The following is a 13,069-nucleotide window of genomic DNA, read 5'->3' as shown; positions in this document are numbered from 1 at the left end:
CACCCAAACCCTCCTTGCCATTAGCTCTCAATTTCTAATTTGGGGATCCATGTGGTTCTGGGGAAGCTGACTCTGTTCCCAACCTCAGAGCTGCATGGTTGCCTGGACCAGAAGTGCACATGTGATGTATGCTGAGCCAGCCACAGCCAATCTCAGGACTTCTGCTAGCAAATCTAGGAAAACTAACAGTCGCTCATCTTTTCTGAATATGACTGAGTAAGCATGCGGTCCTGGGGGTCACTGGCTATTATTTAGGACCCAGAGACAATAGGAAGTTGACCCAGTGGATGGCAGAGCAGAAAAATGGGAGAAAAGCCAATTCCTTGGTGATATTGTTGAGTAGCCCAAGCTTCGCTTGGAATCAGGATATCTAGAATTTTCCGTTACATGAGCCAATACATTGCCTTCATTATTTAAGCCAACTTTGATAACTTTTGTTACCTGCAACTGAAACTCTCCTGATATAAGGCGCCAATGAAAACGTGTTGTATGGTCTTTGGCTTTGTTTTGTTTTGAAACAGAGTCTCACTGTTTATATTTTTAGTGGAGATGGAGTTTTACCATGTTGCCCAGACTGGTCTCGAACTCCTGGACTCAAACGATCTTCCCACCTCGGCCTCCCAAAGTGCTGAGATTACAGGCATGAGCCACTGCACCTGGCCTCGATGATTTTTTTTTTTTTTTTTTTAACTCAAGACCTCCCTAAAAAGGGTTTTCCCTCAAGTGGTTCCTAGGACCCACAGTCAGTTCCCAGGTTTTGTCTGGATTCTGCCTGCTGGAGTGCCTCACCTTCATGACTGGCTGTCACCCTTCATTCAATTGAATGCCACAGCTCTCTCCCCACACCCAGGCCTTTCCTCAGTTTCCTCGTGTCAGTTCTCCTCCCAGGGATGAAACCAGGCCAACATCATTCCCACTGCTATCAGTCAATCACTCAGCCTGACTACTGCTTTTTCACTGTCTCCCTGCCCCTGAATTTCCATTTTCCATTCCTATGTCCAGATCTGTATCACCTCACCCCTGGACTACTGCACCTACCCTGGAATTAACCTCCCCACTCCATCCAGCCTATAAACGGCCATCAGAGTAACCCACTAGACTGAGCCCTTGGGTCACACTCCTGCTCAAAAACTTCAATTGATCAGCCAAGGCAACAGAGGGAGACCCCCATCTCTACAAAAATATTTTTTAAAAATTAGCTGGGGGTGGTGGAGTGTGCGCCCTTGGTCCCAGCTACTTGGGCGGCTGAGGCGGGAGGACTGCTTGTGCCTGGGAGGTCAAGGCTAAGGTGAACTATGGTTATGCTGCTGCACTCCAGCCTGGGCCACAGAGTGAGATCCTGTCTCAAATAAAAACAACAACAACACTTCAACTGACTCCCCACTGCCCTTGAGTCAAAATCCTTTAGTAAGTACGCAAGACACTCAAAAATCTGGAACCTTCCTAGCTTTCTCATAATTTGTCTACCCCAGGCTGGAGTACAGTAGTAGGATCATGGCTCACTGCAGCCTCACCTCCCAGGCTTAAGCAATCCTCCACCTCAGCCTCCTGAGTAGCTGGGACCACAGGAATGCACCACCACACTCAACTAGTTTTTTAAAAAAAATTGTTGTAGACATGGGAGTCTCCCCGTGTTGCTCAGGCTAGTCTCAAACTCCTGGGCTCAAGCAATCCTCTCACCTCAGCCTCCCAAAGTGCTGGGATTACAGGTGTGAGCCCCTGCACCTGGCCCAAAGCCATATGTATATAGTTTTGAAACACAAACAGGACTGCAGGGAATATAATGAAAAACCACGATCTCTTGCCCCATTGCTGACTCCTGTTCCCCAAGGACAACCACTTTCAACTTTCAATTGCTTCTACTAGTATATGTGTACATCTGTGTCTCTAAATAACATGCCTATTTCATTGCTTTTTGTCTTTCCTTTAATACAGAGACAGGGCCTCACTATGTTCCCCAAACTGGATTTGAGCTGCTGGGCTGGAGCTATCCTCCAGCCTCAGCTTCCTGAGTAGCTGAGTAGTCTCAGGTGTGCACCACCAAGCCTGGCTCATGATTTCTTGTTTGTTTTTTTTTTCTTTTTTTGCCCTATTTGCTATCGCTTATGGACTTTCCACTACCAAAGATGAGGAATGAGGATGTAGGTATTGTACTCCATCCCTCAACTATCTCCTCCCCTCGTCCCCTCAATATGGAAAATCACCATTAAATCAATATTCAGAGTTTGGATTATGACAATGTAGAATACTGTAGGTATATTTCCTTACTTGTAATAACTTTTTTCTTTTTTCTGAAGGTAAGAATGTCCTTGTTGCCTTCTGTGTGGTTTTCAAGAACCTGTCACTGACGCATCCCCAGATTCTCAGACGGGACAGGTGGCCTGGCAGTGGCCTTCCTCTCTCGGCCACATTTCTCCCTCAGCTGACGTGGACAGTTGTGTGTCCACCTTACACCTGCTCTGTGTCCTTGACCTGACTCGCCTTCCCTTCTCCTCCTCCTGGGAGATTCCACGGCCTTGGGGTTAAGTTCTCTGTGTCTTGCATCCCATTCATTCTTCTTTCTTGGCTTCCTGGTGGGATTTGGTGGTGGGATAAATCATGGAGTAGCTTCCGAGAAAGGATGTATCAAGGTTAATTTTTTGAAGCCCAGAATGTCTGAAGATGCCTTTATTTCTACTCTCACATTCAAATATTAAAATAACTCAAAGTTGATTTCTAGACAGGAAATCATTTTCTTTTTTGTTTGAGAAAGGGTCTTGCTCTGTTGCCCGGGCTGGAGTGCAATGGCATGATCACGGCTCACTGCAGCCTCGACCTCCCAGTTTAAGTGATCCTCCCACCTCAGCCTCCCAAATAGCTAGGACTACAAGCACGCACCACCACGCTGGGCTAATTTTTTGTTTTTCGAAAAGACAGTGTCTCACTATGTTGCCCGGGCTGGTCTTGAACTGCTGGACTCAAACGATCCTCCTGCCTTGGCCTCCCAAAGTGCTGGAATTAGACGTTTGAGCCACTGCGCCTGGCAGGAAATCATTTTCCATCGGAGTTGTGAAGGTCCTGCTCTACAGCTGTTGAAAAGGATGGTACTCTTGGTTCCTGACCCTTTCTAGGTACTCTGTTTTTTCCCGCTGGAAGTTCTGAGGTTGTCTCTTGACACTTGGAAATTTAATCAGATGAGCCTTGGGGTGAGTCTTTTTTTATCCTCTGGGCTAGGCATGTGGTGAGCTGTTTGAATCTGGATACTTGAGTTCTGGCAATTTTCTTTTCTAATCATTTCCTATTGCCTATTTCTCTGTTCTTTCTTGCTATTCAGCAAGTTCTTGCTAAAGAACTATTCTTCAGATATTGAATGCCTTGGTCACATCTTCTCATCTTCTTATCTCCAAATTTTTTTTTCTTTTTCTTTTTCTTTTTTTTAAGACAGAGTCTCACTCTGTCACCCCAGGCTGGAGTGCAATGGCATGATCTTGGCTCACTGCAACTTCTGCCTCCTGGGTTCAAGCGATTCTCCTGCCTCAGCCTCCCAAGTAGCTGGGATTACAGGCATGCACCACCATGCCTGGCACATTTTTTGTATTTTTGGTAGAGATGGGGTTTTACCATGTTGGCTCGGCTGGTCTCGAACTTCTGACCTCAGGTGACCCACCTGCCTCGCTCTCCCAAAGTGCTGGGATTACAGGCATGAGCCACCATGCCTGGCCCAAATTTATCTTTCAACAATTCTACTGAATTTTCCATTTCTGTTGTCATACATATTAATTTCTAAAAGCTCTTGTTTTCTGCCTGGTCCATTTCATGGCCTCCTGTTCTTGTTGCACAGATACCATTATTTTCTTCCAAATCTTTGAGGATATCACTTATAATTTGATTTTCCTTTCCAAAGTTGTTTTTCAGCTTCCTATATTCTTTTCACCAAGTCTCTTTTTTCTGTCTGCTAATCTTTGGCTGTTTGGTCACATTTATTTTTACTTATTATTATCATTTTTTGAGACAGGGTCTTGCTCCGTCACCCAGGCTGGAGTGCAGTGGCACAATCACGGCTCACTGCAGCCTCAACCTTCCAGGCCCAAGTGATTCTCCCACCTCAGCCTCCCGAGTAGCTGGGAACACAGCTGTGCGTCACCACACTCAGCTAATTTAAAATTTTTTTTGTTTTGGCCAGGCATGGTGGCTCACGTCTGTAATCCCAGCACTTTGGGAGGCTGAAATAGGTGGCTCACCTGATGTCAGGAGTTCGAGACCAGCCAACTGGCTTGGCCAACATGGTGAAACCCCATCTCTACTAATCTCTACTGAAAAAAAAAAATTGCAAAAATTAGCTGGGCATGGTGGCATATGCCTATAACCCCAACTACTTAACAGGCTGAGGCAGGAGAATCACTTGAACCTGGGAGGTGGAGGTTGCAGTGAGCCACGATTGTGCACTGCACTCCAGTCTGGGCAACAAGAGCAAAAATTCTGTCTCAAAAAAAAAAAAATATTATTTTCTTTTTCGTAGAGACTGGTTCTCCCTATGTTGCCCATGCTAGTCCCAAACTCCTGGACTCGAGTGATCCTCCTGCCTTGGCCTCTGGAAGTTCTACTATTACAGGTGTGAGCCACCACGCCCAGCTGTGTTCAGTCACATTTAATAGTGAGCCACTAAAACACTAAGTTCTGTATCCTCAGCTGGGGGCCACAGACTACAGAGTGACCAGGAAGAGTCTCAGCTATTTCACTAGAAGGTTCCCAAATATCATAATCTATGTTTCTTTCTGTTAGACTGACCACTTTCCCCAGCAAAAACAAACAAACAAACAAAACTACCCTCCAATTTTCAGCCTGGGGAATGGAGATACCATCTGCATTTAATCTCTTGTTTCTGAGTTCATCCTGGCCTTCAGCTATAGCTTGTGTCCTCAGACCTGGTCCTCCAGCTCTCTCTGCAGCTTCTCAATGTCAGAGGCAGGCATGAGGCTGTGTGTGTGTGTGTGAGTGTGTGTGTGACTCTAACTCCCTGCACAAACTTCCAACTTATCTTCCCACTGATCTAAAACCAATGAGGTTTTTGTTTGTTTGTTTGTTTGAGATGGAGTCTCGCTCTGTTGCCCAGGCTGTAGTGCAGTGGTGCAATCTCAGCTCACTGCAACCTCCACCTCTCGGGTTCAAGCAGTTCTCCTGCCTCAGCCTCCCAAGTAGCTGGGACTACAGGTGTGTGCCACCACGCCTGGCTAATCTTTTTGTATTTTTAGCAGAGATGGGGTTGCACCGTGTTAGCCAGGATGGTCGCAATCTCCTGACTTCGTGATCCACCCGCCTCGGCCTCCCAAAGTGCTGGGATTACAGGCGTGAGCCACCGTGCCCAGCTGAGGTTTTAATCTCATTCCACACCCATCCTTGGTGCCTCTAATCGCTGAGGCTTTCCAGGGCCCCATGGTGCAAATAAGCCGGCTTCTTGGTGGATTCCTCATCCTGCAGGTGTGGGTTTCGGTTCTCTCGGCTCTGCCATTTATCTACCAGAAACTAAACTTTGATTAACATCTCCCATATGCTATTTCTCCTCCTCCATTCCTTTACTGTTGAAGGTTTATGCCTTTTTAATACCTTTATTACTATTTTAGTGGGTTTTCAGGAAGAACAGAAATGAACACATGTTCAAGCCACATGTTTAACTAGAAGTGCTCTGCTGTGGTGAATTTCTACTTCTAAGCAGCACGACTGTACTCTTTATTTCAGTTGAAATATCGCGCAGAACAGTGACTGGAGGCCCAGTCAGCCCTTCCACCCTCTTTGGCTCCATTGGGCATCTTCCCCAAACCTGAGAGCCCCTCCAGGCACACTCTGAGCATCTTTACTTCCTACAACCCTTCCACTCCAGCATAACCGCCCCTTACATCCTTCCCCAAACATATCCTTTCCATTCCCACATGCACGCAGCCACCTTCACTGTCCCCCAACCTGGATCATCTTCCTGCAAGAGTTGGAGCCACTTCCCTCTGTGAGGCCTCCTCAATCCTGCTGTTTCGCAGTGATCACTCTTTGCTTACCTCTGGTCTGAGCATTGCTTAAGAGTGACTGATGAGCAAATGGTTGCATTCACCCTGAGCTACTAGGTCCAATACTTATTGTTCCTGGATAGAAGGACCCATTCTCATACGAGTTTCCTGTGGGTTTCCTATATAGGGATGGCCATGATAAAGTGAATCGTTGGTTCAATCTTGCTCCCCGGGGACTAGCTCTGTAGAGATCATGGCTCCATCTGTAGTTTCAAAATTGTTTTCATCATGGTTAATACTTCCCTGGAGGCAGGACTTCTGCCATTAATGAGAAATGAAAGCTTAAGTATTCGTTCTGTTCTCTCTGGATCCCCTGTGATTACAGAGCAGAAATGAGAGCTAGAGGATCAAAGTTCTTGATCTAAAACTCAGGAAGAACTAATAAACTATGCAGGGTGTACAGGTGAGCCATCTCCCAGGAAAACATGAAAACTACCCTGGAAATAAGACAGCATGATTAGTAGTGTCCCACCTCAACACTGGGAGGAGAGCAAGTCCCCAGCCATCCTTAGAAGATATCACCGAATATCTTTACTTAAATTCCATGCAAATGCTCATTGGGTCAAGGCCTATGTCCCTCCTAGACCAGTGAGGTTAAGAAGAAGCCACAGTAGGCTGGCCGCGGTGTCTCACGCCTATAATCCCAGCACTTTGGGAAGCCGAGGCAGGCGAATCACAAGGTCAGGAGTTCAAGACCAGCCTGGTCGAAATGGTGAAACCCTGTCTCTACTAAAAATACAAAAAATCAGTTGGGCATAGTGGTGGGCACCTGTAATCCCAGCTACTCAGGAGGCTGAGACAGGAGAATCACTTGAACCCAGGAGGTGGAGGTTGCAGTGAGCCGGAGACCGCACCACTGCACTCCAGCCTGGGCAACAAAGCAAGACTCCGTCTTAAAAAAAAAAAAAAAAAAGCCACAGTACACAGAGCTCCTGCTGTTTTAAAGTGCACGTTATAAAGTACACAAAGTATAAGTATGTAATACATACTGTTAAAGTCAATGTTTAATTTGTGACACAATTATAGAAAGTCAAATATTGACTGGGTATTTGATAATATAAACAAAATACCGCTAATGATATTGGAGCTTTACTTTTAATAAAATAATATGTTTTAGAAATATAGTGAAATATGGAAAAATGATGTGTTTGTGTGTTTGGGATTTGCTTCAAAATTACCTAGATCAGAGTGTGGCGGATGGGTGGAGGGTTACAGATCAGGAGCTAGCAAATTTTTTCTATAAAGGGCCACACAAAGTAATTATTTTAGGATTTGCAAGCCATAGAGTCTGCTGCAATTACTCAACTCTGCCAATGAAGTACAAAAGCAGCCAAAAACAATAAGTCAACAAATATGTGTGGCTGTGTTCCAATAAAACCTTATTTACAAAAACAGTCAGAGGGCTGGGTTTTGCCCACAGGCCATCATAGTGTGCCGACTAGTTTGTACAGATGAAAGAAAACCCGCCATGAGTTGATAATTTTTGAAGCTAAATGTTGAGTATGTGGGGGTTTGTAATATTATTCTCTCTATATCTATCTGAAATTTTCCATAATAAGAACATTTTCATAATTTTCATAACAAAACGCTCAACCTGTTTTTATTTTTTATTCTTATTTATTTATTTGAGAAGTCTATGTTTAACTTTCATAACTTATTTGACTTCAAGTCAAAGTGGAAAACAGAGTGAGCACTGATGATGACAGGTTATGAGTTTCATCCTCCAGGAGGTACAGAAAAAAGGAAAACTCAAGCATTCTACTGGAAAACTGGAGCTAAAAGCAGCCCATCCACGGAGAATTATGGGACCAGAAGATGAGGTGGGATGTGTGTGGCACACTCCTGACAGCTGAACCAAACAAGCCACGTGGGCTCTCCTGAGAGTCCCCACTTCCGACAGCCTTTCCCTCCACAAACTCAGGGCAGGGGGAAGTATGTATATTTTATACAGGAGCGCTTCATGGCTACTTCACTGGGAGGTGATTCTTTTTTGAAGCAGAATACATTCCCTTTTGAAAGCTCTCGGGACCAGGAGACACATGTGGAAAGAACTTTCTGTCCCTGGCAGACAGGGAACCAAATCCCTTCTCCTTGAACTTGGATAGTCTTCCCTGTCTTGGAAGCCTCTCTTATCCTTTGGTTTTGGATAACTTGGCGGCATTCTCACAAAGCCCTGCCGAATGAGAAGCACTCTGCCTTTAGGGACAGGCGGGACATGGTGAAACGCAGCAACGCTCTATCTTGGCCTTCCATGTGCCTTTTGTTTCCCAGAGATCCTCTAATAATTCTTTTTTTTTTTTTTTTTTTTCTGAGACGGAATCTCGCTCTGTCGCCCAGGCTGGAGTGCAGTGGCGAGATCTCGGCTCACTGCAAGCTCCGCCTCCTGGGTTCACGCCATTCTCCTGCCTCAGCCTCCCGAGTAGCTGGGACTACAGGCGCCCGCCACCTCGCCTGGCTAGTTTTTTGTGTGTGTGTGTTCTTTTTACTAGAGACGGGGTTTCACCGTGTTAGCCAGGATGGTCTCAATCTCCTGACCTCGTGATCCGCCCGCCTCGGCCTCCCAAAGTGCTGGGATTACAGGCGTGAGCCACCGCGCCTGGCCTAATAATTCTAATATGTCCTAAGACATGGGGGCAATATTAAGGTAAGTGGATAGGAAAAGCAATCAAGTGACCCGGAATAAACGTCACTGTGCTATGCTACCTCTGCAGAAAGGGACCATTTCAAGAAGCCATTGGGTGACTCATGGTGTCAGTTCCAGAGTCTCAGGTCTTCTCAGGGGATGACTTACCCTGGAGGAAGGGGCCGCTCCCAGGTGGTGGTCTTGGTATTGTGATCAACATAATAGACACGTCCATTGGGCAGCTCTCGCTGTTCCCATCTGAAAAATAAAGTCAAGGGTAGCATGAGACACACAGTGGAAAGGCATAGGCCCCTGTTAGAAAGGAAGACCTTCACCACTCATGTGGCTAATTTACAGGAAGCATCAAAGATGACATGTGAGGTTGACCCAATGGTGAAGCCGGTTCCTGCGTGGCTGAGGGTGCCAGCCAGGAGTGCTTCTTGAAGAAACTATAATAGCTCCCCTGTATGGAATCAATGGACCAGTATCCACTATAGATCACTCTAAATTTCCCTAAAAGACCCGTAGGAATATATATTCCATGGATTTAAAAATCAATTTAGCATTTCTCCACCATTTCACAATCAAAGGTCCCTTTGGAAACATGATGAAAGCTGAGGACCCTTTCCCTTCAAAATGCACTTATGACAAAAATTTGTATTGCAATTTCTGGGTTTCACAGACCCCTCCAAAAGATCATCTATAGGCCCTCCAGCCTTTTTCATCTACCCAACCTGTTAAAGTCACAGATTCTTTATTTTTTTAATGAGACAGGGTTTCACTCTGTTGCCCAGGCTGAAGTGCAGTGGTGCAATCTCAGCTCACTGCAGCCTCCACCTCCCAGGCTCAAGCAATCCTCCCACCTCAGTCTCCCAAGTAGCTGGGACTACAGGCACACATCACCATGCCCAGCTATTTTTATTTTTTAATTTTTGATAGAGACTGGTCTCACCATGTTGCCAAGGCTGGTCTGGAACTCCTGAGCTCAAGCAGAAGATCCGCCCACCTCGGCCTCCCAAAGTGCTGGATTATAGGAGTGAGCCACCGCACCCAGCTTAAAGTCAGATTCTATGACTACCCCCGTTCTCCAAGCATCATATATATTCATGCTTACATTTATTTTTGTAATATAGGATTCATTTACAGAGTATCTTAGAAGAGATCTGGGTGAATACAGAAACACAATGTATTGTTATTTTTTACTGCTCCACCTATGAAGTCAAGTCTGTTTGTAAGCTAATATAAGCTCAAGGTGCTGAGGGTGGCTCATCTGCACTACTGAAAGAATGCCAAAGTAGCAGGTGATTCAGAGATAAGACACAAGCCTGATCAGTACAAAATACAGCCAAGGACCACCCATTCCCCACATTCCTGTTATTTGCATGATGTCTGACAATAACTCTACTTCCCCAGAACATAGTAACCTACATATAAAGGATGTAAAAATGTATTTATATAATGCTTACCACTTTCTCAAGGATATTAATGGTACTGCAGGCCTTTATGTTTTACACTGAATTTATTTACTTCTATTTTTGGGTACTGTCTAGGAGAAATTGACCTTTTCTGGGAAGCTACTATAGTCAGTTCTGCTGTAATGTTTGTTTTAAAAATGCAAATCTGTTCCAATGCTACTGATACAGAGAAGCGGACAATGTGAGCATAATGGAAATTCTGTTTGCTTATGCATGATTTTGTCTTTGAGAAACACTAGATGAACACAGAAAACTTCCCCCAGCTAAACCAAGTGACACAAGAATACACAAAACCCACAGGTATCTAGCAGCCTCCTCAGTTTACAGTGTATTAATAGGCTACACCGTCAACATCTGAAGTTACAACTCCCATCTGACTTCAGATAGCCCTCCATGCACCAGTTCACAGTAATACTCACAAGCTCCAACTTATGACACCTGCTTCCACAAGCAAACTTCAGGTCTTCTCAAGAGAAAATGCCATATTTACTGTAGTGTTATCTATTTCGTAATCATTTAACATGTGTAAAACTGCTATCATTATTAGGTTCCTATTTTTTTTTAATGTGTCACTGACAAACTTTTTTAGCATTACATCCTACTCATTTTTCCCCATAAGCCCTGTGGTTTTTATCCTCTTAACATATTTTTCTTTTTATTTTTTTAAAGATAGAGTCTTGCTCTGTTGCCCAAGCTGGAGTGTGGTGGTGTGATCATAGTTCACTGCAGCCTCTGATTCTTGGGTTCAAGTGATACCCCTGCCTCAGCCTCCCAAGTAGCTAGGGAAACAAGTGCATGCCACCAGGCCTAGCTAATCATTTTATTTTGTAGACATGGGGTCTTGCTTTGCCCAGGCTGGCCCTGAACTTTTGGGCTCAAATAATCCTCCCACTTCAGCCTCTCAAAGTGCTAGTATCACAAACCAACGTAACTAGCCCCTCTGTGTTTTAACTGCAAAATTTTGCATCACGCGGTGACTTTTAGGGGCACATATGTTAGAGCAGAGCTAACTGTATATGAACAAAAGTGTCCTAACTTCTACTATTAAGCCTGATGTATCTACACTGGTAGATATCACCTGTACTTAATGCCATTTCTCATTTAAACTGGGATGTCTGGTTAGTGGACTGCATTGATCAGCCCCTCAGAAGCTAGTCCAGAAACAGATACATAAGGCCAGGCACAGTAGCTCACGCCTGTAATCCCAGCACTTTGGGAGGCTGAAGTAGGTGGATCATGACGTCAGGAGATGGAGATCATCCTGGCTAACACGGTGAAACCCCATCTCTACTAAAAATATACAAAAATTAGCCGGGCATGGTGGCGGGCACCTGTAGTCACAGCTACTTCGGGAGGCTGAGGCAGGAGAATGGCATGAACCTGGGAGGCGGAGCTTGCAGTGAGCCGAGATCGTGCCACTACACTCCAGCCTGGGCGACACAGCAAGACTCAGTCTCAAAAAAAAAAAAAAAAAAAAAAAAAAGGAACAGATACATAAGGTTTTCAAGGTAAGGAAGAAGCAGAGGAGGCACCATCACCACTGAGAATCTACCATGAGCTACAGGCTTACACCATGTATGCAATCCTTGCCTCCATTCTTTAAGGTGGAATTACCATCACCACTGAGGAAACTGAGGCTCAGAGAAACTATGTAACTCTTCAATGGGATTCAAACTCAGCTCTGCCCCCCAAGCCCATGAATTTCACCATGCTTTGCAGAAAGGAAGAACGGGAAGAAAAAGAAGATGAACTGAAATTTATAGGGGCTCTTCCACATGGCCACCATGTGCCAGATGCCTTCCCAATGTTGATCTCAAAGTGAGCAGCTTTCCTAGCACTGGCATCGAGGTAGGATCAAAATGACTAGGGAGGAATTATACAGGTTGAGTAGGCCCTTCTCTAGATGCTTGGGACCAGAAGTGTTTCAGATTTTGGACTTTCGTTTTCAGATTTTGGAATATCTGCAGAATACATACCAGCTGAACATCCCTAATCTGAAAACCTGAAATCCGAAATTCTCCAGTGAGTATTTCCTTTAAGCATCATGTTAGAACTCAAAAAGTCCTGGATTTGGGGGCATTTCAGCACAGGAACGCTCAACCTGTAATGGGTCCACAGTCCTCATTTCTAGGTTCCATTTTAATCACAATCCTTTGCTCAGATCTGATTTTCCGGACGAAGGTACACATTTTGCACCACTAGGAGGCCTGGCCCTAAGAACAGTGAGATCTGGAGGTTCTATACACCCCTCAAAGTGGACAACTCTTGGTTGAGGACTAGAGCGCTACTGTTTAAAGACAAACATTAGACAAAATAAATTTAACCAAGTTTATTTAAGAATGATCCATGAACTGGGCAGCACTCAGAACCAGGAGAGGTTCAGAGAGCACTGCCAAGCAGTGAGAGGAGCAAGTCTTTAGAGGCTGAACATGGAAGCAGGGTAGAGAAATCATCTAAATGGCTACAGCTGGGCATCTGCCTTAATTGGGCATGGTCTGATCAGCCACCTGCCTGTGACTGGCTGAAACCCAGCTATTTGTTACAAAAAACATACACTCCTAATTTGGGTTTTGGTTGGTTTCCGTAGTAAGTTAGGTTGTAGTTCACTATGTAAGAACTTGAAGTACAGAGACAGCCTCAGGCTAATGGCCTCTTGCTCACTTATTTAACATGGCAAACACCATTAAATAGCACCTAGGGATGTTTTCTCTCCTAGGCATTCTTGCTCAAGGCTCTGACTGATGAGAATCCTGGGGATTTGACCCAGATGCCCTGGTTCCTCCCATTGCAAAAGGGAGATTTTCATATTCCCTTTAGTATTTTACCAAAAGGGCAGGATCTGGCAAAAGTGGTCAGATGAAAATGCACACTAGGGCCAGGTACAGTGGCTCATGCCTGCAGTACCAGAACTTTGAGAGGCTGAGGCAGGAGGATCA

General features: G+C 45.0%; 1 protein-coding gene across 1 annotated transcript in view; it reads right to left on the bottom strand.

The window, feature by feature from the left end:
• Positions 1-13,069, bottom strand: part of WWP2 (WW domain containing E3 ubiquitin protein ligase 2) — a 178,671-nt gene that overhangs the window by 24,070 nt on the left and 141,532 nt on the right. The window contains exon 9 of the mRNA XM_007993797.3: positions 8,827-8,916. Within this exon, the coding sequence (XP_007991988.1) occupies positions 8,827-8,916 (90 nt within the window). The remainder of the gene's footprint in view (positions 1-8,826; positions 8,917-13,069) is intronic.

This window comes from Chlorocebus sabaeus, chromosome 5 (genome assembly GCF_047675955.1).
Source record: "Chlorocebus sabaeus isolate Y175 chromosome 5, mChlSab1.0.hap1, whole genome shotgun sequence".
NCBI classification, from domain to species: domain Eukaryota; kingdom Metazoa; phylum Chordata; class Mammalia; order Primates; family Cercopithecidae; genus Chlorocebus; species Chlorocebus sabaeus.
This window is presented reverse-complemented; position numbering and strand designations above follow the sequence as displayed.